At 34.3% G+C, this 26,469-nt stretch overlaps 2 protein-coding genes across 2 annotated transcripts in view; both read left to right on the top strand.

Moving 5' to 3' along the window:
* Window positions 1–26,469, top strand: part of nfia (nuclear factor I/A) — a 208,443-nt gene that overhangs the window by 28,103 nt on the left and 153,871 nt on the right. The gene's annotated exons all lie outside the window — the stretch shown is intronic.
* LOC141339150 (TM2 domain-containing protein 1) lies at window positions 557–18,224 on the top strand. The gene is made up of 7 exons (XM_073844783.1): window positions 557–696; window positions 1,172–1,245; window positions 2,761–2,869; window positions 2,952–3,043; window positions 11,277–11,350; window positions 15,829–15,948; window positions 17,793–18,224. The coding sequence occupies exons 1-6, from the start codon at window positions 563–565 to the stop codon at window positions 15,937–15,939; spliced, it is 594 nt and encodes a 197-aa protein (XP_073700884.1). The 5' UTR covers window positions 557–562; the 3' UTR covers window positions 15,940–15,948; window positions 17,793–18,224.

Consider the following 26,469-nt stretch of genomic DNA (forward strand, 5'->3'; position numbering starts at 1 on the left):
AAACCATTATGTAACTGAAAAATAAAAATGTGTTTATATTACTACTCTTCAATTAAAACATTACTTATATAATGTCACATAACATAAATTACATAAACGCAAACAGGTGCATACACGCAAAACACTGAGTCACTATTGAAATCAGTGCTCTGGAAACTTCCTGACAGTCGAAATAATGAATTAAGCAATCATTTTATCAATCGAAACGCGCTTTTTTAAAAACATTAATAATATCACTTAACTTTGAAAAGCATAGAAATACAACCTCATAAGTCATAACAAACGTGCTCCTGCTTCTCAATACAAACCCTATTATGTACATCGGCTAGCGCAGTTAGCCGGTTATAAAGTTGATTATTACTATCAAACACCGCGAATAAGTTGCACCGACACTTGGTTTTAACTGCAAATGTACTCTAACGACTTAACCTGACTTTATTAAGTATATACATAACGTTAAAAGCCTTTAAAAAGAGAATTACGAGAGACTTACATGCTATGTGTGCGGCGAATCTAGTGCACTGTGTCTTTAAGAGCTCTCGCGGTCACGTGACAGTCCAACATGGCGTTCTGCTGGAGGAGTTTGTTGCGTTTTCGGTCAACAACACGGCCGTTGATCATCTTCACCTTCTGCCTGACTGTCATCCACAGCTTGGGTGAAGATGTGGACAACTGTGATAAACTCCGGCTGGGACAATATCCTTTCAAAATTGTGTAAATATATAGGGTTCGTTTGAATAGCAGTCTGCTAGCTAGCATGGGCGCTGTTAGTGTTGTTTGTTTTTAATATATATTTACTAACTTAAAATCAATCAGTCCATTATTCACACACTTAAAGTATAAATATTAGGATTTGTGTTGTAAACTTGTTATTCAGTCTTGTATGGAGTGATATAGATAACTGTATACTAAATACGTCCTAAATTGCATGCCATTAGATTTGGTTTAGACCAGTTTGAACATTTCAGATGTGTTTCCATTACATAAATGCTTAGATTGGTTACATTTCTATGTCTGTGTGTGTTAAACGCATGATGAATAATGAATAACATGGCACTGATTGCCTGTAATGGCTCATCTCTGTCATTCATCCAACATTATTTGAAATCAGTATAATTTAATGCTGTTTTATGATTTAAATACCACTTGATTTGCCCTTAATAGTGCTCAGGTATTTGTGTAAAGATCCCAAAATAGATGATGCAACTCAAGAACCAGAAAACTGCAAGGACCGGTTGGCTTGGGGTGGGTCACTATTTAAAATGCTGCTACTGTAGTGTGTAAATATACATTTTATAGTACTGATTAAATATTATTAGAATTTTGAATTAAAATTTGTATATTACAGATAATTTAGTGTACTTTTACATTTTTATAATAAATATTTTTTTATGTTTAGAATTAATTAAAATAAAAACTATATACAGGTGTAGTGTGTACATTTATAACATTTAAATAATTTATAATGTATAAAGTGTATTATAATACTTCTTGTATACATATATTCATATTTATATTATGATCAGCATAGTGTGTAAAGATAAATAAAATAACATTAATTATAAAATAAGTTATAAAAAATTTTATATTTAATTTTAATCATGTAATACAATATTAATGTAATATGATATTTTACATATTGTACTATTATAGTTAGTATTTTAATCATTGTCATTTTATATTGTATATATAAATATATTATAATATAATATACATTATACACTAAAATGTAATGTTAGAATGTTAGGATTTTTTTTATAATTTATTATTATTATACATTATATATATTTTTTGTTATTAATTAATATTGTGCTATAACAATTTTTATTTAATTACAATCATTTTAATAATATAATCATAAAAATATGCATTTATTATATACATATACATATATAATTTTTTGTATTAATTGTTATGTTATAATGTTAAGACTTTTAATAATGTATTTATTATTATAATATAATTATTAATACAATATTTTTAATTCTAATCTTGTTAAATATTTTTTTTAGTGTTTTACAACAAATTTTTTAATTTACACAATTTTAGACAATGGAAGCAATTCTTTACAAAATCTTTAAAAATCAATAAAAGAATCAGTGTTATTTTAGGATTTTTATATACACAATTTATATATATATATATATTTTGTGTTAGCTTTTATATTTTTCATTTTCATTTTTTAAAAAGCTTTTTGTGCTTTTGTCATAATATTTTTTAAATGTGTAATAATTTTTGTTATAACAGTATTTTTATTTAATTATAATGATTTTAATAATATATTAATAAAATATGCATTTTTATAAATATGTACTTTTTTGCAATATTTTTAAAAAATAATTTTGCTTCCATAAACAATTACAATTAAAATCTAAATTTACTAAAATAATTTACATACTATTATAGTTTTTATTAATATTTTGTATTAGCTTGTATATTTTCAGTTTTCGTTTTAATTTTCAAATTTTTTTCTTAATTGATTACATTTTTTATTTCTGTTTTAGTTTTATTTTAGTTAGTAATTTTAGTACTTATTTCAGTTAGTTGCCAAGGCAGCATTTCTCATTTTTGTTCAGTTTAAGATTTCATCTAATATTTTATTTTAGGTCAGCTTAATTTAAATGAACAGTTGTTTTAATAGTTGTAATTTTAATAATAACTCTTGTCTATTTTTTTCTTTTGCCTGATGATCCCAGTTACATGTCACTGCATGACTATGTTTTATTAAATACGGAATCTAAGGCTGTGTTGTCATTGCAGTGGAATGTCTACCTGCTCCAAACATCAGTTGTCGGCTGTCAAACGGAACACAGTTCAAATTCAGCGGTGAAGAAGTCGGCTTCAACAAAAGCGTCACATGTCGAAATGTGTAAGTCAGACTGGATTACTCATATTTGCAAATAATCGGTTAATATCTTTGAATAATATGAACGTGTTTTGTTTTTCATTAGGAGTGGTTACTCATACAAAGTCGCTGTTGCTCTGTCACTCTTTCTGGGATGGATTGGGGCGGATCGGTTCTACTTGGGATATCCAGCCTTGGGTAAGACAATACTGCTGGGTTTTGGTCCATCTTTATATCCACTGTAAGAATCTGTAAATGTTGCAAACCAGATTCGAACTTGGCTAAACGTGTAGGCCACTAGGCCATGGATCCGATGTTGTATTTTTCCCTTTTGGCTGTGTGCCGTAGCCTGAAATCACCTCTTTCTGGCACCCATTTACCCATCAATAACTCTTGAAAATATCTCATTCCTGTGCTGCGCTGAAACACAAGGGACCTTTAGAACGGACAGAATCAGTGCTGGATATTCTGCTGTTGACATCATCTCTTGTTTCCTTTCCAAGGACACACCTTTGCACCAGATGTGCTCAGAATAAGAATCACACAGACAGATTTTCTTGCATTTGTTGATTTGAAAAGGCAGATATAGACATTTCAGCACTGACGTGGAAATTTGAGCTGATTCTGAAAATTATTATGATTATGCTATAACAGTAACCAATATTATTGTAGATTCGTGGGCGACCAATAGCCCCTTTCACACAGCAATACCAGTAAATTGCCGTAAAATTACTGGTAAATACAAAAATGCACTGTTCACATTTTGTCTTTTTACCGGTAAAGCACCATCCACACATCACTTTCAAAATACCAGTAAGTTCTGTGAGGTCATTGACCAGAAATGAACTCTAAATGGTTGCGCCTTCCGGTGTTGTTTGTAAACATGGAGGGGTATACGCGGTCAGTGTTTATGTTTGATCTTTTCATTCTTGTGTTCAAACTTTGACATTTATGCAGCTGCCTTTGGCCCTACAATTCGTACTTTTTTCTTATAATTGCATGATATAAACTCACAATTGCGGAAAATTTTTTTAAACATTTTTTCTTAGAATTGTGCGAAACAAACTTGCAACTCAGAATTTGTTTCTCGCAATTCTTACATTTTCTCAGAATACCACGATGTAAACTCACAATTGCGAGAAATAAAGTCAGAATTACAAGAAAAAAAACTCACAATTCTGACTTTTTTTCTTAGAATTGCGCAAAATAAACTAGCAATTCAGACTTTTTTCTCGCAATTGCGAGTTTACATCTCACAAGTCTTACTTTTTTCTCAGAATAGCAGGATATAAACTCTCAATTGCGAGAAATAAAGTCAAAATGGCAAGAAAAATTCAATTCTGACTTTTCTTTCTTAGAATTGCAAGTTTGCATCTCGTAATCCTTATTTTTTTTTCTCAGAATGGTGGGATATAAACTCACAATTGTGAGAAATAAAGTCAGAATTGTGGGAAAAAACTAACAATTGACTTTTTTTACAGTTGTGCAAAACACTTGCAATTCTCCCCCCCCCCCCTCAGAATTCAGTTATTAAGTCAGAATAGCAGGATATAAACATGCAATTCAGAGAAATAAAATCTTGCAATTCTGAATTGCAAAATATATATACTCACAATTACAAGTTATAAAGTACAGTTCTGAGGGGGGGAAAATAGACTGATACGTTTTCAGAATTGCGAGTTTATATCTCACAATTCTGACTTAAAACGATTTGTGTGTTATAAAGTCAGAATTGTGAGATATAAACTCGCAATTCAAAGGAAAAAGTCACTATTGCGAGATAAATTCGCAATTATGAGAAAAAAAAGTCAGAACTATAAGTTTATATCTTGCTATTCCAAATTGGAGAATTGTGAATTTATATCACACAATACTGACTTTGTACCTATTTTGAGAAAAAAGTCAGAACTGCGAGTTTATATCTGGCAATTCTTCCTTTATAACTCTCAATTGTGAGTTTATATCATGCAATTCTGAGAAAAAAAACAAGAATTGCTAAATATAAAATCGAAATTGTTAAAGAAAAGTCAGAATTGTAAGATAAAAATGTTAGATTTTTTTTTTTTTTTTATTCAGTGGCGGAAACAGGCTTCTATTAGAACCAGTTTAGAGAATGTGAAAAATAATTAAAAATAAAACTTAAAAACTAAAACATCCAGGAATAAATTGGGGGGAATTTTCAGGGGAAATGTTTTTAATTGTCATAAAAATAAGGTCTAAGCGCCAAAAAAAAAAAAAAAAAAAAAAAAAAACTTTGTTTTTAAGCCAATAGCCAATATTCTTTTCTTTTTTAATGCTCTTGAATTTAGGCAAACATGTGACCTATGTTTTAAACAGGTTTTATGGGCCATGGATTGAAAGCCAAAGAAACTTTGATTGATGTTTTGATTAAAGACTTGTTATTAAAGTGTTTTTGGCCTTTCTGTTAGTTCGAAGAACTTTAGACCTTCCCCTTTGACAACGATATTAACAATCCCCACCAGATCCACTCCTATGTTGAAAATAAACCCCTGAGAGAAATCCCAGCGCACACTGACGTAATAAAACAGGTTTGTAGTGCTTTTAAGAAAAGCTACATGCTGTTCACACATGTGGCCAACAATATCAGTCCTTACAGAGCTGTAGATCACACAGAACCTGTGAGAAACCCTTTGATGACCCTTTTCTGAGCACCTTGCTCTTTTTTTGCCACCAGCTGTTTTAACACAAAACGAATCAGTGTGCGGCAACTAATTAACTAAAACAGTTCCCCTTTACCATCAGATCTCATGGCGTTCGTCTATCCTATAGTGCAATTATTGTCATCGCATGCAGATGAGTTCAAGCTGTACATCTAAATCCCAAGGCGGGATACGGTGGGATACAGCGGGAAGCTTCGTCTTTCTGCCTCTCTCCACGTTTTAAGGACTTCCTGATCAATTAAGCACCTGCGTTAGGACAAAAGGGCCTGGGCGTTTGAAGGTCCCCCTTGTTCCCGGCTTCTTTGTGCAGGGAGTTGGTGAAAGGCAGCCTCACACCGCGCTGGAGTCAGTTGTATAGACGTGTTCATTGAGAGCGTAATGGCCCAGCAGCTCTGAGGTCAGTCCAGACCAGGTGTGACTCAAAGGAAGGCCTGGACTTGTTGAGAAGACATTCTGCAGGTGGCTTTTTGGATATCCGTCCTGGAATCAACATGCCTAAACCCCTCAAAGACCAATTATAAGTAATATTAGAGATGATTAGCAGCAATTATGCTTGAATTGCAGAATGGAAGGGGATTTTTAATTGACTGCAGATCTCATGGGTTCCTGATGGTGGTTTTCAAATGATCACTCAATGGACATCCAAAGTAGGCCTACTTAAATATAAACCAAAATAGTTTATTTTGTGGAAGTTCACCCAAAAATGAAAATTCTGTCATTAATAACTCCCCTCATCAATAACCCTCATGTCGTTCCAAACTTGTAAGAACTTTGTTCATCTTTTTAACTCAAATTAAGATATTTTTGATGAAATACAAGAGAAATTGTTGAATAAAGTCCTTATTTTTGTTTTCTTTGGGCACAAAAAGGATTTTAGTAGCTTCGTGACATTACGGTTGAACCACTTGACTTTAATAACAATGTCTTTACTACCTTTCTGGGCCTTGAGCGTGTCAGTTGCGTTGCTGTCTATGCAGGGTCAGAAAGCTGTCGGATTTCATCAAAATTGTCTTAATTTGAGTTCCAAAGATGAACAAAGGTCTTACGGGTTTGAAACGAATTAACAATTAATGAGAAAATTTTAAATTTTTGGGTGAACTGTCTCTTTTGAAATCCTCAGATTCTTCACAACCCGATTTCAGTTCTATGAATTGGCTGATTTGACCTTACAAACTTGAACAGTGGTTTGAAACCTTTTTTAAAACTTTTTCAGGAATATTTATCAAGAATAAAGTGAATTTTTTTGAAAATAAAGTCTTACAAGAATACAAGAATAAAGTCATAATGTTACGAGAATAAAGGCGAAATTACAAGAATAATGTTCAAACACTACGAGGATGAAGTTGAAATGTTACGAGAATGAAGTCGTAATGTTACGAGAATGAAGGTCGTAATGTTACGAGAATGAAGTCGTAATGTTACGAGAATGAAGTCGTAATGTAACGAGAATGAAGTCGTAATGTAACGAGAATGAAGTCGTAATGTTACGAGAATGAAGTCGCAATGTTACGAGAATGAAGTCGCAATGTTACGAGAATGAAGTCGAAATACTACGAGAATGAAGTCGAAATGTTACGAGAATGAAGCCGTAATGTTAAGAGAATGAAGTCGTAATGTTACGAGAATGAAGTCGAAATACTACGAGAATGAAGTCGAAATGTTACGAGAATGATGTCGTAATGTTACGAGAATGATGTCGTAATGTTACGAGAATGAAGTCGAAACACTACGAGAATGAAGTCGAAACGTTACGAGAATAAAGTCGAAATGTTACGAGAATGAAGTCGAAATGTTACGAGAATGTAGTCGAAATGTTAAGAGAATGAAGTCGTAATGTTACGAGAATGAAGTCGAAATACTACGAGAATGAAGTCGAAATGTTAAGAGAATGAAGTCGTAATGTTAAGAGAGTGAAGTCGAAATACTACGAGAATGAAGTCGAAATGTTAAGAGAATGAAGTCGTAATGTTACGAGAATGATGTCGTAATGTTACGAGAATGAAGTCGAAACACTACGAGAATGAAGTCGAAACAGTACGAGAATGAAGTCGAAACAGTACGAGAATGAAGTCGTAATGTTACGAGAATGAAGTCGAAACACTACGAGAATGAAGTCGAAATGTTACGAGAATGAATTCGAAATACTACGAGAATGAAGTCGTAATGTTACGAGAATGAAGTCGAAATACTACGAGAATGAAGTCGTAATGTTACGAGAATGAAGTCGAAATACTACGAGAATGAATTCGAAACACTACGAGAATGAAGTCGTAATGTTACGAGAATGAAGTCGAAATGTTACGAGAATGAATTCGAAACACTACGAGAATGAAGTCGTAATGTTACGAGAATGAAGTCGAAATGTTACGAGAATGAAGTCGAAATACTACGAGAATGAAGTCGTAATGTTAAGAGAATGAAGTCGTAATGTTAAGAGAATGAAGTCGAAACACTACAAGAATGAAGTCGTAATGTTAAGAGAATGAAGTCGTAATGTTAAGAGAATGAAGTCGTAATGTTAAGAGAATGATGTCGTAATGTTACGAGAATGAAGTCGAAACACTACGAGAATGAAGTCGAAACACTACGAGAATGAAGTCGAAACACTACGAGAATGAAGTCGAAACACTACGAGAATGAAGTCGAAATGTTAAGAGAGTGAAGTGGAAATACTACGAGAATGAAGTCGAAATGTTAAGAGAATGAAGTCGTAATGTTAAGAGAGTGAAGTCGAAACACTACGAGAATGAAGTCGTAATGTTAAGAGAATGAAGTCGAAACACTACGAGAATGAAGTCGTAATGTTAAGAGAATGAAGTCGTAATGTTAAGAGAATGAAGTCGTAATGTTAAGAGAATGAAGTCGTAATGTTAAGAGAATGAAGTCGCAATGTTACGAGAATGAAGTCGAAATGTTAAGAGAATGAAGTCGTAATGTTAAGAGAATGAAGTCGTAATGTTACGAGAATGAAGTCGAAATACTACGAGAATGAAGTCGTAATGTTAAGAGAATGAAGTCGTAATGTTAAGAGAATGAAGTCGTAATGTTAAGAGAATGAAGTCGCAATGTTACGAGAATGAAGTCGAAATGTTAAGAGAATGAAGTCGTAATGTTAAGAGAATGAAGTCGTAATGTTACGAGAATGAAGTCGAAATACTACGAGAATGAAGTCGAAATGTTAAGAGAATGAAGTCGAAATGTTAAGAGAATGAAGTCGTAATGTTAAGAGAATGAAGTCGTAATGTTACGAGAATGAAGTCGTAATGTTACGAGAATGAAGTCGAAATACTACGAGAATGAAGTCGAAATGTTACGAGAATGAAGTCGAAATGTTACGAGAATGAAGTCGAAAATGTTACGAGAATGAAGTCGAAATGTTACGAGAATGAATTCGAAATACTACGAGAATGAAGTCAATACTACGAGAATTAAGTCGTAATGTTACGAGAATGAAGTCGAAACAGTACGAGAATGAAGTCGTAATGTTACGAGAATGAAGTCGAAACACTACGAGAATGAAGTCGAAATGTTACGAGAATGAATTCGAAATACTACGAGAATGAAGTCGTAATGTTACGAGAATGAAGTCGAAATGTTACGAGAATGAATTCGAAATACTACGAGAATGAAGTCGTAATGTTACGAGAATGAAGTCGAAATGTTACGAGAATGAAGTCGAAATACTACGAGAATGAAGTCGAAATACTACGAGAATTAAGTCGAAATACTACGAGAATGAAGTCGAAACAGTACGAGAATGAAGTCGTAATGTTACGAGAATGAAGTCGAAACACTACGAGAATGAAGTCGAAACACTACGAGAATGAAGTCGAAATGTTACGAGAATGAATTCGAAATACTACGAGAATGAAGTCGTAATGTTACAAGAATGAAGTCGAAATACTACGAGAATGAAGTCGTAATGTTACGAGAATGAAGTCGAAATGTTACGAGAATGAATTCGAAATACTACGAGAATGAAGTCGTAATGTTACGAGAATGAAGTCGAAATGTTACAAGAATGAAGTCGAAATACTACGAGAATGAAGTCGAAATACTACGAGAATTAAGTCGAAATACTACGAGAATGAAGTCGAAACAGTACGAGAATGAAGTCGTAATGTTACGAGAATGAAGTCGAAACACTACGAGAATGAAGTCGAAATGTTACGAGAATGAATTCGAAATACTACGAGAATGAAGTCGTAATGTTACAAGAATGAAGTCGAAATACTACGAGAATGAAGTCGTAATGTTACGAGAATGAAGTCGAAATGTTACGAGAATGAAGTCGAAATACTACGAGAATGAAGTCGAAATACTACGAGAATGAAGTCGTAATGTTACGAGAATGAAGTCGAAATACTACGAGAATGAAGTCGTAATGTTACGAGAATGAAGTCGAAACGTTACGAGAATGAAGTCGAAATACTACGAGAATGAAGTCGTAATGTTACGAGAATGAAGTCGAAACGTTACGAGAATAAAGTCGTAATGTTACTAGAATGAAGTCATAATGGTCCGAGAATAAATTCGAAATGCTACGAGAATGAAGCCGAAATACTATGAGAATGAAGTCGAAATACTATGAGAATAAAGAGAATGATAGAGAATAAATACTACAAAAATTTAAACACTAAAAGAATGAAGTCGAAACACTGAGAATGAAGTCGAAACACTACGAGAATAAAGAGAATGAATAGAGAATAAATACTACTAAAATTTAAACACTACGAGAATGAAGTCGAAATTCTACGAGAATAAAATTGAAACACTACGAGAATGAAGTCGAAATACTACGAGTATAAAGGTGAAATTACGAGAATAAAGTTGAAACACTACAAGAATGAAGTCGAAATACTACGAGAATATAATTTAAACACTACAAGAATGAAGTCGAAACACTGAGAATGAAGTCGAAACACTACGAGAATAAAGAGAATGAATAGAGAATAAATACTACTAAAATTTAAATACTACGAGAATAAAGGCGAAATTACGAGAATAAAGTTGAAACACTACAAGAATGAAGTCGAAATTCTACAAGAATAAAATTGAAACTACGAGAATAAAGTCGAAATACTATGAGAAGAAAATTTAAACACTACAAGAATGAAGTTGAAACACTACGAGAATAAAGTCGAAATACTACGAGAATAAAATTTAAACACTACAAGAATGAAGTCGAAATACTACGAGAATAAAGTTGTAATGTTATGAGAATAAAGACGAAACACTATGAGAATGAAGTCGAAATACTTCGAGAATAAAGTTGTAATGTTATGAGAATGAAGTCGAAATGTTACGAGAATAAAGTTGTAATGTTATGAGAATAAAGGCGAAACACTATGAGAATGAAGTCGAAATACTATGAGAATAAAGTTGAAATATCTTGAGAATAAAGCTGAAATATCTATATAGAGGTTGAGTAATTAATGAGAGAATTTTCATTTTTGGGTGAATGGTCTCTTTTGAAATCCTCAAAATTGTTCACAACTTGATTTCAGTTCTACAGTTTGGCTGATTTGACCTTACAACCTTGCACAGTGGTTTGGAAACTTCACCAGTAGTAGTCTGCGCTACTGCAAGCGTGAAAAAAACACGAGGAATAGCTTTGCCCTCAATTGTTTTTCTTTGTGGTCATACAGAGAAGTCAGAGAGAATGTGTTTTTGGACGCAAACTGGTTATGATGGGAGGCTTTGCAGTATGTTCTAGGTTAACGTGTGGCTCGCTCTTTGTTTGTTTTCAGGCCTGCTGAAATTCTGCACAGTGGGGTTCTGTGGAATTGGAAGCTTAGTGGATTTCATGTTGATATCCATGCAGGTAAGGCTTTTGACTCGTTTATTGATGTATGTGTTTCCTTCTGCTTTTTTCTTGAAGGTTGGTCCATTTTGTTCTTTTATTGTGGTAAATGATTCCTAACAAATTTGTTATCAGCATTTTTGTGTTTATTTTGCTTTATGCCCCACGTTTTCTTTCTGATTGACTGTAATTGTGTTGTTTCACATTGTATTTTGGTTTCACCAAGGGCAGATTTTTTTTTTTCATTTCATTTGGTTATTTTATTAGTTTATTAGTTAATTATTTAGGAATTATTTCGTATGTATTTTTTAAGTAGAAAATATAGTAAGATTTATTGCATAATGACATAACACTTTTTTTTTAAATAACTAAATATATTTGTATATAATTATAACCATGTTTTCATTTTTCTTATTACGGTTATCTATAAATACTAAGAATTTGGGGGAAGGTTGCTTAACTACAATGGCGTTTTGGTGCCACATTAAAAATAAAATTATGAGAATTAAGTCGAAATGTTTGAGAATTAATTGGTAGCGATTACGATATTAAAGTTATAATATTTTGAGATTATATTCTACCTAATTGTGAATTGAGAGCACCTAGAGATATTCCAAAGTGCCATGTTAAAAAATAAAAAAAATCTATGATTACGAGATTAAAACTGTAATCCGGTGGCCTGGCAACTTCTTTCGATGCTTCCAATCCGGGCCATTTGCACACGCAATATAGGCTATACTCACAAAATATTATAACTTTCATTTATACAATTTTTCTACGATTAAAATTCTCGAAACATTGACTTTATTCTCGTAATTTCGACTTTATTCTCAAAACATTTAACATTTAATTATTCTCATAATTTCAATTTTATTCTGGTAATTTTGACTTGATTCTCGTAATTTCGACTCTATTCACTCTATTCATTTATTCTCATAATTTCAATTTTATTCTGGATATTTTGACTTTATTCTCAAAATATTTCAAATTATTCTTGTAATTTCGACTATTCTTGTAATTTCAACTTTTCTTGATATACAATTTAAATTCTCAAAATATTTAGACTTTATTCTTTGAAATATTTAGACTGTATTCTTGTAATTTCAACTTTATTCTCATAATTTCTCAAAGTATAACTTTTTATTTTTTTATTTTATTTATTTAACTTTTAACTTTACGTTTTAAATTCATGTCGACTTAATTCTTAACATTTCAACTTTATTCTTGTAACGTCGATTTTATTCTCTAAATATTTCAACTTTATTATCAAAATATGACCTCATTCTCGTAATCAAAATATTATAACTTTAATTTCTACAATTTATGATTTAAATTCTCTAAACATTTCGACTTATTCTTAAAATATTTCGACTTTAAACTCATAATTTCTCAAAATATAATAACTTTAATTTCTGCAATTTATCTACGATTTTAAATTCTCAAAATATTTCAACTTTATTCTCAAAACATTTGGACCTTATTCTCGAAATATAACGTCTTTATTTTTTAAATATTACGACTTTGTTCTTGTTATTTCATGACTTTATTCTCGTAAATTAGACTTTATTCTTGAAATATTTTGACTTCATTCTCATAATTTCTCAAAATATTATAACTTTAATTTCTACAATTTATCTATGATTGAAATTCTCGAAACATTTGACTTTATTCTCAACATTTCAACTTTATTCTTGTAATGTCGACTTTATTCTCTAAATATTTAAACTTTATCAAAATATTATGACTTTATTCTCGTAATTTGTCAAAATATTATAACTTTAATTTCTACAATTTATCTACGATTTTAAATGAAAAATATTTCAACTTTATTCTCAAAACATTTGGATCTTATTCTCGAAACATAACGTCTTTATTTTTTAAATATTACGACTTTATTCTTGTTATTTCATGACTTTATTCTCGTAAATTAGACTTTATTCTTGAAATATTTTGACTTTATTCTCATAATTTCTCAAAATAGTATAACTTTAATTTCTACAATTTATCTACAAATTTATCTACAATTTATCTTTATCTGAAATTCTCAAAACATTTCAATTTTTTTTTTCAAAACATTTAGGGAAAAAAAATTAGAATATATATATATATTTATTGTTTATTTATTTTTTTAAAGGATAACTATTGCCGAAATGCAACCTGGGCTGTTTTTTTTTTTACTGTAAATTGTTGAATAAAGTTATTAGTTTTGTTTACTTTGCACAGAAAAAGTACTCTCGTAGCTTCGTAAAACTGCACTTGAACCACTGATGTCACATGGACTATTTTAACAATGTCCTTACTACCTTTCTGGCCTTGAATGTGTCAGTTGCATTGCGGTTTCAGTTGGGTCAGAAAGCTCCTGGATTTAATCAAAAATATCTTAATTTGTGTTTTGAAGATGAACAAAGGCCATGAGGTTAAGTAATTAATGACAAAATTTTCATTTTTGTGTGAACCATCCCTTTAAAAGGGTCCGCAAAATGACTACTACATTACATTATCATATTAGCGCAGTAACCAAGGGAAAGCACTTTACCCACAATCCTCAAATGAGCTTCAGACACAGAGACTCAGCACTGACTTGTACTTGAATGCTTGTGTTTGTATTCAGTTGCACCTGTGTCTCTCCTCCGGTGCCTCCAGCACTGTGAAAGGAGCTAATGAGAGTGTGGTTTGTTTTCGCCTCCTCCTCCTCCTGTCCCGAGTCGCACGCTCCCACAGGACTCCCCTAACCCCTATTAAAGGCCCCCTACACCTGACAAGAGAAAAAAGCCACTCCATTTGTCATCTTGTTAGGCCTAACCTCACCCACTCGGCTCTCATTAGGCCTCACGGGCCTGAATGAAGCTATACATGAGAGACGTTTGCTCACCGCTGCCACTTCCACACACGGCCGATGACAGATATTTATGGAAAGCTCTTATGTGTGTTGAAGGATGGCTCCGGGATTAATTATTACATGTACTTTAGAAATCCGCCGACTGCTGCGTCATATGTTGGAAATGTTTGCGTCCCCCGCTGCTAGTGAAAACAAACATTTTTCTGAGCTACTGAATGCTGAGGGAATGATGACCTGATGTCTTCCGACATGTTTCAGCATGTTGGAAAAGATCAGGACGGGACGGCCGTCATTTTTAAGCTCTTAAAGTTCTGGCCTTTCAAATTTACTGACTTCCACAAACATTGTGCGGCTCAAATCCTCCGTACCTGGTTCGATTATTCGTAGTCGCCTCCGGCGCACTGCCTCAAAACAATACCTGTCCATTCATTGACAATTTCACGCTCCTGCCAGTTTATCATCACTCCTTCAGTCGTTTTGTTCCTCCTCAGAAATACCCGCTCTTTCCTCGCCGCAGCGGATAAATAAAGCAAGCCTTTATTTTTTGAAATGGCCGTGGCGGCTTTGATTAACAGGGCCACTGCAGTGTTTATTGTTCTCTTAATGTCTTATTGAAGGCCCTGGGAGAGCAATGCTTTTAAGAAGTGCCTCTGGCAGCCAAAGCTGTCACGCGCTAACATTCTCAATTAGCTGTCGACTGTCGGGCCTCTTCGTTTTTAAATTGTGACACTTTTGATAAAGAGTATCCCCTTTCCTCAGGACCCCATTTGCACACATCGCTCCTCTCTAAAACCCCATATTTTATACACTAAACTACCTTCGCTAAGAGCCACGGCGTCCGGGAAATGCATCTTTGAGAACTAATGAATAAACACCTGGGACGTGTTACTGTTATTTATATTCATCGATATTCCCTCCCGCAAGTCGGTGCGTTTTGGCCTTTTGAAAGTAATGATGCAAGATTAACGGCGCCTTGAAACTATAGGTTCGAGGGTGGAGGCATCAAGCGAGGTTGAAGAAATTGTAGTTGATCGCCACACCAATCTAGACAACTCTCGGCCGGTACCATTGTGAGACTAAGCTTGTATTGGGCCGCTGCCAGACGAGCGCTAATCTCGATATGGTAGAACACAGTGTCTGTGTTTGGTGGGCGCCTTTCTCCCTCTACCAGATGTGTGTTCTCATTATCATCCCGTCCCAAAGCGGAGCGGAGCAGAGACGGCAGGGCCAGGTGTTGGGCACGTACGCCTGCAGGAAGCCATTACACCGTCTTTGTGCGTCAGTCCAAGCATGTTGCTTGGATAGTAGCTGATCTCAGAACTGGCACGAACCCCAGTTTGGGCTCTAGGCTCATTGCTGAAGCTCTGATCTGGGGACTGTCCTTCGGGACACTCCTCCTCACCAGGACTCCAAAAGCAACCTCAATTACAGCACTGCCTGGGGTTAAACTTAAATTGCTTCCAATTCGGCATTACTGTCTTATAATTCAATTGTACGAGCATGAGCCATCTGAGGAGGACGATAGACCCTACCAGCCCACCTGGTATTCATCATTGTGTAATGCAGAATCATGTAATTGTCTGGTGAAAGATTACATTGTTATGTAGGTCTCCCTACGCTGCTCTGACATTCGAGACTCATTCTGTTTGCTCTGGTGTAGATTGTGGGTCCATCGGATGGGTCGGATTACATCGTGGACTACTACGGGGCACGCCTCACCCGTCTTTCGATAACAAACGAGACGCACAGAAGAACGCAGATCTCTCCGTGAAGACACCAGGTGAGGATCTCTTTGTCAAAACTTTATGGGATTCTTGTGAACCCTGTCACACAAGTGGCATATTTCAAAGGTTCTTCAAAGACTTCTTAATAATGCTCTGACTCAAGGTCAGTGGTGCTCTCGAGTGACCTCCTGGGGTATCAAAGCAAACTGGCAGACCAAGGACACTTTCAGCTGTGCTCTAAGCCCCCGACCACCGCCCCTCACTCTCCTGTTCCCCAGAAGGGGCTCCCTGCTCTGGGGAGAGAGCGCGATTAAATGTCAGACGTGCCGAGAGGACATTGGGAAAGCGCGGCGGGGTCGTGAGATTGCACTTATTATGGCTGGCACCAGGGCTGCATCTGTTAAATTTTGTCCTGGTACTCCACACACACGCTCATGCAGACACCCCCCCTGTATCCCAAAGAAAATAGTGGCCGCATTCTAGACGATTCCTTATATCGGTGTCTGTCCCCTATCAGTTTCTGTTTCCTGCCAGTTCGGCTCTCTGGTTAACATTTGCTGCCGCAGTGGTAATGGCGGCGACAGGGGTGTTATGCGGAATGGGACCCATGTGGAGACCATTACTTGCTCTCCCGTGTGTACATTGCTCCAGCATAAGCCTCCAAAGAGACCAGGTCTCCATCCCTGATTCCCCCTGCCGCATTCACCACATCTCCTTGTCTCTTTGCATTCTATCTCTAAAACTTGTCTAGTCTGAAACCAGAGGCAAAGTAAATTCAAGACTAGTTTGACTTCAAAATATTAGGGCACCACCTCAGACCATCATCTTGCTCTTTGCTTGTACCCTGATCCAGATTTGTTGGTCTCACATTACATCTGGTGCTATATCAAGACAATCAGACCATACAGAAGATCCCAAGGTAGATCTAGATCAGGGGTGTCTAAACTCAGTCCTGGAGGGCTGGTGTCCTGCAGAGTTTAGCTCCAACTTGCCTCAACACACCTGCCTGGAAGTTTCTAGCATGCCTAATTAGTCCTTGATTAGCTGGTTCAGGTGTTTAATTAGGGTTGGAGCTAAACTCTGCAGAAAACTGGCCCTCCAGGACAAAATTTGAGATCCATGATCTAGATAAAGTACCCCAGATATACAGTAGATATCTACACCTAGATCTGGACTAAACAACCCAAATTTAGATGACCTACATCTTTAGACAAATCAACCTGTGTGGCTTGAATGTTAACACAATGGTCCAGTTCTCATACACAGTCAAAAAAAAGTGCAAAAATTGCATTTTGTCAGTGGGGCAGTACCCTTAAAGTTCCTTATCTACCCTTAAAAGGTGAATATTAGTACCTTAGAGTAGTAATATACACCCTTATGTTGCTATCATGACCATTTCAGGGTAAATAAGTTTTAGAAAAATTAAGAATTGCATAAAACAAATTTGCAATTAGGAGTTACAAAGTCAGAATTGCAAGATGTAAACTTGCAATTGCGAGAAATATGTCCAAATATGTTCAAATATGTCCCTTTGAGGTTTCTGCCCCAACAACAATCTGTTGTACCCCTAAAGGTACAATGTATTTCAATTTTCTGACAATGTAGGTCACGGAAAGCTCTGATAAATGTCTTAGAACCAACTTAATCCTCCTTCTGTTTTTCTCCGTTTCATCCTTATAAATAGGTTTCTCATGTTTACATCAGCTCTGGAATGAATCCAGAAAGGCAAATGATGTTCTTTCTCGTATAGGAAAAATGACACTGATCCATTTTCAGCATTGGAAGCGTTCCCTGCCACATGTGTCTTCTCCAGTGTGGGAAGAGACTGATTTATCCTCTGCTTGTGTTATTCTGGACCTGCTCCCAAACTAAACTAACTCTTTCCATTCTGCCGTTTCAGGTGGATCCCAATGAGATGACCCACCAAATGTACAGGATCGTGTTATGTAAATCCCATCTTCTTTTTTTTTTTTTTTTTTGGATATGCCTTTGGCGTTTCCAAACACAAAGACACATGGACATGCCAAACTACGCTCTGAGAAAGACAACCCTTTGTCTGGAGTTTGCAAACATGGCTCATAGCGTTGGTCCCACTGCTCCAAGTTGTGCTCTAGTCCTCGCGTAGCTGTTATTTCCACTGGGCCGCTCAGGTCCTCTATCACTCTCTCTTTCCATCACTCAATCAATTAGTCTCTTCCTTTGAGTCATGCTGCTGGAATGTCATCCATCTTTTGTTTCTTTTTTCATTCCTGTTCTCACTTGATTCACATTGTTGGACATTGTGTGATTTTTTTTATGTTATTTAAACACTGTAAATAAAGTTTTAATACCATCTTCTGTGCTGGCATGTTTCGTTTCCCATTAACCATCAGGACATGATGGGCAGGCAAACTTGTAAATGTATATTTATCTTTTTTTGTGTGTGTCAGCTACCATATTTTTGGAGAAAATTCTAAATTCTCCCCCGACTTGTGTGTATAACAGACTTGTGTGTAGATTAACTGATTCTCGCCATAAATATTGCCATAGATGCTGGAATAGCTTTAATCATATTTATGGAAGCCCCTTTCCACTACTGAAAAAAAAAAATGGTTTCTATCTTACAAAGACTTTTTATCTCACAATTGTTATTTTACATCTCGCAATTTCATAAAACAAACTTGCAATTTAGACTTTTTTTCTCAGAATTGTGATATAAACTCACAATTATGAGTAAACTCAGAATTGCAAGATGATAACTCAATTTTGAGAAATAAAGTCAGAATTTCAAGATATAAACTCGCAATTGTGATTATTTATCAATTCTGAGAAAAAGGTAAGAATTGAAAAAATCTCGCAATTGCAAGAAATGAATTGAGAATTGCAAAATAGAACTTGCAATTGCAAGAAATAAAGTCAGCATTACAGGACAAAAACTTGCAATTGTGAGAAATACACTCAAACATTTGACAGTAAATGCAAAATTGCGAGATAAAATCTTGCGATTGTGAGAAACAGTCAGAATTATAAGATAAAAGCTTGCAATTCTGACATTTTTTACAACTGCAAGTTTATCTCACAATTCTGAGTTGTGAGATAAAAACTCACAGTTGCAAGAAATAAAGTCAGAATTACAAGACAAAAACTCGCAATTCTGATTTTTTCTCAGAATTGCGTAAAACAAAGTAAAAATTGAAAAAAAACTCACAATTGCAAAAAATGAATTGAGAATTGTGAAATAAAACTTGAAATTGCCAGAAATAAAGTCAGAGTTACAAGACAAAAACTCAATTGATTTTTTCTCAGAATTGTGAAATATAAACTTAATTATGAGTTATAAAGTCAGAATTGGAAGGTATAAACTCGCAATTGTGAGAAATAGTCTGAATTACAAGATAAAAGCTTGCAATTCTGATTTTTTTCCTCAGAATTGTGAGAGATAAACTTGCAATTACGAATTATAAATTCAGAATTACAAGATAAAAACTCGCAAAACTTTTTTTCTCAGAATTGTGAGAGATAAACTCACAATTACAAGTTATAAAGTCAAAATTGCAAGATAAAAACTTGCAATTGTGAGAAATAAAGTCGCAATTCTGACTTTTTTTCTCACAATTGCAAGTTTTGATCAATTCTGAGGAAAAAAAGAATTGAAAAAAACTTGCAATTGCGAGAAATTAAGAATTGCGAAATAAAACTTGCAATTGTGAGAAATAAAGTCAGAATTACAAGACAAAAACTGGCAATTCAAATTTTTTTCCTTAGAATTGTGAAATTTAAACTTGATTATGAGTTATAAAGTCAGAATTGCAAGGTATAAACTCACAATTGTAAGAAATACAGAAATATTTGACAGTAAATGCAAAATTCAGAGAAAAAGAATTACAAGAATTAAAAGCTAGCAATTTTGACTTTTTTTTTCTTTTCTTTTTTTTGTTGCAATTGCATATATCTGGCAATTCTGAATTTTTTCTCAGAATGACGTAAAACAAACTTTCAAATTCCCAGAATTGTGAGAGATAAACTTGCAATTACAAGTTATAAAGTCAGAATTGCAAGATAGAAACTCACAATTGCTAGAAATAAATTCAGAATTACAAGATAAATTTCTCAATTATGACTTTTTTTCTTGCAATTTCGAGTTTATATCTGGCAAAACTGTCTTTTTCTCAGAATTGATATAAACTAACAATTACGAGTTAAAGTCAGAATTGCAAGATAAATACTTGCAATTCTGACTTTTTTCTCACAATTGCGAGTTCATATCAATTCTGAGAAAAGGAATTGAAAAAAAACTCGCAATTGCGAAAAATGAATTGAGAATTGTGAAATAAAACTTGAAATTGCGAGACATTAAGTCAGAATTATAAGACAAAAACTCGCAATTCAGATTTTTTATCTCAGAATTGTGAAATAAACAATTATGTGTTATAAAGTCAGAATTGCAAGGTATAAACTCACAATTGTGAGAAATACACAAATATTTGACAGTAAATGCAAAATTTTTATTATTTTTTTGCAATTGCATATATCTGGCAATTCTGAATTTTTTCTCAGAATGACGTAAAACAAACTTTCAAATTCCCAGAATTGTGAGAGATAAACGTGCAATTACAAGTTATAAATTCAAAATTTCAAGATAAAAACTCATAGTTGCAAGAAATAAAGAATTACAAGTTAAAAACACGTAATTCACATTTTTTGCGTAAAACAACTTTTTTTCTCAGAATTGTAAGATAAAAACTCACAATTACAAGTTATAAAGTCAGAATTGCAAGATAGAAACTCACAATAGCGAGAAGTAAATTTAGAACTGTGAAATAAATTAAGAATTGCCATTGTAAGAACAAAAGTCAGAATTGTGAGTTATTTATTTATTTCTTTATAACTCACAATTGCAAGTTTAAATCATGCAGTTCTGAGGAAAAAGTCAGAACTGCGAGTTGCAACTACCTTTTTTTATTTTTTATTGAGTGCCAGAAACAGGCTTCCATACCTATTTGTACTGGCCATAACATAAAAATAATATCAGGTATCGGTCAAAATAATCTCTAATTCTTAGGTATCATATAATACTGGGTTGTTACACCCTTCAGGTGTCTTGTAAAATTGGCCCATCGTTATCCCCTCTGATCTTCAAACGGTCTGTGTCAGACCAATGTCAAGTGCTCCTTCAATTTCACTTGAGTGCGTCTGCTTGTCTGCCCTGCCACAGTCCGTCACATCGCCATTAATACAGACTCCTGTAGAGGCTCTTCATCACGCTGAAGTGATTGCGGAGCAGGCCCCGGCTACGCCAATGTGTGTGCGCGTGCGTGTGAGTATGCTTCCTTATGAACTGCAGTGTCCTTGCTACAACACGTACGACTCTGCTTGGATATGTAAAAACAGATTTAGCACATTCCCCAGCGTCTGCGATGACGGGTGACCAGTGCTGCTTTGGGACTCTGCCCGAGCTCTCCAGAGCCTGCTTTAGGCATCTCTATAAATCTCCATGAAACAATAGTTTGGACAGCGAGGATTCAGCGACGTTCAGTCGCTTTGAAAAGCAACCGCATGGTTCGATTTGAAGTATCGTAGCACTAACTGTGAGTTAGGCCTTAGGATTAGGGATTCGAAAACCCTTAGCCATACGTATAAGCAATAAAAACAATGAGTTTAGATTAAGTATATCATGTAATACAGCTGTCAGAGTTGTTAAATGTCTCCCTGAAAAGGGAGAACAAGATAACTTTGATCTTTTAATATAAAAGCAAAAAGTGATTCATCTGCAAAATGTTTTCCTAACCCCCTCCGTCTCTTTCTTGTACCTCTTTTCTCCTCCTCTCTCAAGCTCTTTTCTTGTTCCTCAGCAGTGCAGGGCTTATCAATAGACCAGCCGGATAAGAGACCAGAGATTTATAGTGCACTTCCCACAAGAGAGAGCAGCAGCTCTGGGACTGCACCCTCCCTCAGTGCGGAGGAGGCCATTCCTCATCCGGCCCTGGTGTTTTATAGGTGCAACCTCCATTTCTCCCTCTCCCGCTCTCGGCCCCTTTGAGATGGAGAAAAATTAAGAGGAGGAAACAGCCCGGAGGAGGCGTGGGGTGCTCCCTTTCTTTTACCCGTCCAAAAACAACAAACTCCCAAAGGAGGGGTGAAATAATCCTGCATTGCAGACCACATTGATTCCTTATGCAGCTGCATCAGGTGGGGAAATGGGTCTAAAATCACTTAGTCCTTTACTCGTTCACTATTGCCACGTTGTGCATTATGTAGGGAAAGAGGAGATCAAAAATGAGCTGAACTTTGAGTCATTGCCTTCTGTCCACCTGAAGGGTTTGACACAAAGAGACTCTGAAGACAAGATGACTCTAAACAGCACAAAAAGGAAAAAGCTGAGATCATGGGGCCTGAGAACCGATGTTCTCAGAATTGCATTAAACAAACTTGCAAGTCTGATTTTTTCGCAATTCCGAGTTTCAAAGTCAGAACTGCAAGACATAAACTCACAATTGCAAGAAATAAAGTCAGAATTACAAGATAAAAACTCACAATTATGACATCTTTTCCGCAATTTTGACTTTTTTTGAGCAATTCTGACTTTTTCTCAGACTTGTGAGATATAAACTCTCACATTTTGCAAGAAACAGAATTACAAGATAAAAACCCCCAATTCTGACATTTTCTTGCAATTGCGAGATATAAACTCACAATTGTAAGTTATTAAGTCAGAATTGTGGGATATAAACTCACAATTGTAAGTTATAAAGTCAGAATTGCAAGATATAAACTCACAGTTGTAAGTTATTAAGTCAGAATTGTGGGATCTAAACTCACAATTGCGAGAAATAAAGTCAGAATCGCAAGGCTTGATCTTGTAATTCTGACTTTATTTCCATTCTGACTTTTTTCCTTGCAACTGACTTCCTCAGAATTGCATAAAACAAACGAGCAATTCTGACTTTTTCTCAGAATTGTGGGATATAAACTTGCAATTACAAGTTAGAAAGTCAGAAATGCAAGATATAAGTTCACAATTGCGAGAAAAAAAAATCAGAATTACAAAATAAAAACTTGCAATTCTTCCTTTTTCACACAATTCTGACTTTTTCATTAGAATTGCATAGAACAAACTTGCAGTTCTGACTTTTTATCAGTATTGTGGGATATAAACTCGCAATTACAAGTTATAAAGTCAGAATTGCAAGATATAAACTCACAATTTCGAGAAATAAGTCGTGTAATTCTGACTTTTTCCTCAGAATTGCATAAAACAAACTTTTTTTTAGAATTGTGGGATATAAACTTGCAGTTATAAGGTCACAATTGTGGAAAATAAAGTCAAAAATTACAATATAAAAACTTTTTTCAATTCTGACCTTTTCTCGCAATTGCAAGTTTATATCTTGCAAATCTGATCTTTTTTTTTCCGCAGAATTACGTAAAACAAACTTGCAATTCTGACTTTTTCTCAGAATAAGAGATATAAACTCGACTTCCTTTTACCCGTCCAAAAACAGGAAAAATCCCAAAGGAGGGGTCCAAAATCCAACAAGCTCACTATTGCCAAGTAGTGAACAAAAATAAGATGAACTTTGAATCATTGCCTTCTGTCTACCTGAAGGGTTTGATACAAAGAGACTCTGAAGACGACACTAAACAGTGCAAACAGGAAATAGCTGAGATCATGGGGCCTATAAAGTCTGTGTTGGACGTTTCTGAGGTAATCCGACGACCCCAAAAAGTATCATTCAGACATTTTTAAGTGTGATTTAAGTATCCAAATACGTTTTGGGGCCACTAGCTGTAATGTTGTATGTGTTTGACATGATAGCATGTGGACAGGTCCACAGCTGCAAAATCCCATGGTGAGTGCAGCATCTCTGCTCCCTTCCCAGAATGCAACAGTCTTGAAATGTGATCACCAAGAAACCCCTGCCCTGCAGTCACCACTTCTCTCTCTCTCTGTCTCTCTCTCTCTCGACTCTAAACGTGTGGTGCACTGAAGTGCAGATGCAATCGTGAATGGAGCGCTCATACACTCGTGATATTGACAAGCATTTCTGGTTGACACCGTGCCAAGCAAGCTGTCCTTGTCACTCTCCACAGCCTGTAAAGAAAATGATGAACAAATTCCTTCTGTAACGGAGCTGTGTTTTACCGCCGTTTTCTGGCCTCCCTGTTAAACGCTTTCTGATCAAAGCTTTGCATGTGCGTCTACTAAAATAAATGGAGGCCTGTTTCTGCCTCAGAGTGAAAAAAATGCTACTTTTTTCTCACAATATGCTTTATATCTCGAAATACAGGAAATAACAAAAATAAAAAATACTTACTAAAACGTCTTCTATTTTTGCCATTTCTACTTTATCTTAATTTTTCATAATTGCTCCTTTTCCCATTACTTTCTATTTTATATTTCACAATTATTTGTCATTAGTAACAAAATTTACAACTTTAAAACTTAATTTTAACAAAGATTTTTTTCAGTTTTGACTAAATCACAACTCCTACTGTCTCACAATTTCTACTATATTTATCGTAATTTAAACTTTGCATGAACTTTCTTCCCAGTTTCCACAATTTCAACTGTTTATCATTTCTACGCTTATTTTTTCACAAATTCACAATTATTTCTTATTTCTGATTTTATTTCTCCAAATTGTAACTCTTTTCTCACAATAGTGACATTATCTTAAATCCCACAATATTTCTGTTAGCTGTGACATTATTTCTCATAATTTTGAATTTAGTTTTCTTTTCGTAATTTTAGCATTATCTCTAAATTGTAGCCTTTTCTCTCAAATGTGACTTTTGTCTCACAGTTGTGACTTTATATCCAAAAAAAGAAACAACTATGTTTCTCATTACTGCTAGTGTTTTGCAAATTCTACTTTATTTATTGTAATTTCAAATTCTCCACACTGAGTTTTCCCTTAAATTTCAATTTTTCATAAATGCTACTTTTCCTTGTAATTTCTACTTTATTTTTTTACAAATTCACAATTATTTCTCTCATTTCTGACTTAATTTCTCCAAATCTAACTCTTTTTTCACCATAGTGACATCTTAAATTCCACAATATTTCTCATAATTGTGAATTTCTATTTCATAATTTTGTCGTCACTTCTTAATTTTAACATTTAAATTGACTTTTTTCTCACAGTTGTGACTTCATATCTCAAAATTGCAGCTACTGTATTTCTCATTACTGCTACTGTTTTGCAACTTATGTAATTGCAACTTCTCAGCACTGACTTTTCCCCCTCACAATTTCAACTTCTTTTTATAATTGTTACTTTTCCCTGTAATTTCTACTTTATTTTTCAGAAATTTACAATTATTTCTCATAATTCTGTCTTCCCTTTTTTTAACATTATCTCAAACTTTCTCAATTGTGACTTTTTTCTCACAGTTGTGACTTCATTTCCCAAAATCTTCTTTATTTATCGTAATTTCACTGACTTTTTTCCCCCTCACAATTTCAACTATTTTTTTTATAATTGCTCCTTTTCTTGGTATTTTCTACTTTATTTTTTTACAAATTCACAACTGTTTCTCTCATTTCTGACTTTATTTCTCTAAATTGTAACTATTTTAGTGACGTTATCTTTAATTCCACATTATTTCTTTTAGCTGTGACATTGTGAATTTCACTGCTTAATTGTAATACTCAAAAGAAAAGCCTTTTCTTACAGTTGTGACTACTTATCCCAAAATTGCAACTACTATATTTCTTGTTAATGCTACTCTTTTGCAATTTCTACTTAATTTATCGTAATTTCAATTTCACATTATATATTTTAGCTGTGACATTATTTATCATATTGTGAATTTATATCTCACAATTCTGTCTTCACTGCTTAATTTTAATATCATCTTTAAAAAATGCAGACTGTTCTTTCAATTTTTGTCTCTAAAACTGCAACTATATTTCTCATTACGGCTACTGTTTTGCAATTTCTACTTCATTTATTGTAATTTTAACGTATCTGCACTGACGTTTTTTGCTCACAATTTCAACTATTTTTCATAATTGTTACTTTTCCCTGTAATTTATACTTTATTTTTCACAAATTCACAATTATTTCTCTCATTTGCAACTTTATTTCTTTAAATCGTAACTATTTTCTCACAACAGTGACATTATCTTAAATTCTACAATATTTCTTTTAGCTGTGACATTATTTCTCATAATTGTGAATTTATTTCTCACAATTCTGTCAATTTTAATATCATCTTTAAAAAATTGCAGCCCTTTCTTTCAATTGTGATTTTTTTTTTTTTTTGTCACAAATGTGACTTTATATCCTAAAATTGCAACTACTATATTTCTCGTTACGGCTACTGTTTTGCAATTTCTACTTTATTTATCGTAGTTTTAACGTATCCGCACTGACATTTTTGACGTTTTCATAATTGCTACTTTTCCCTGTAATTTCTACTTTATTTTTCACAAATATTTCTCTAATTTGTGACTTTATTTTTCCAAATTGTAACTCTTTTCTCATAATAGTGGCATTATCTTAAATTCCACATTATTTCTTTTAACCGTGACATTATTTCTCATAATTGTAAATTTAGCTCGTAATTGTCTTCACTTCTTAATTTTAACATTA

The sequence above is a fragment of the Garra rufa genome, chromosome 7 (genome assembly GCF_049309525.1).
Source record: "Garra rufa chromosome 7, GarRuf1.0, whole genome shotgun sequence".
NCBI classification, from domain to species: domain Eukaryota; kingdom Metazoa; phylum Chordata; class Actinopteri; order Cypriniformes; family Cyprinidae; genus Garra; species Garra rufa.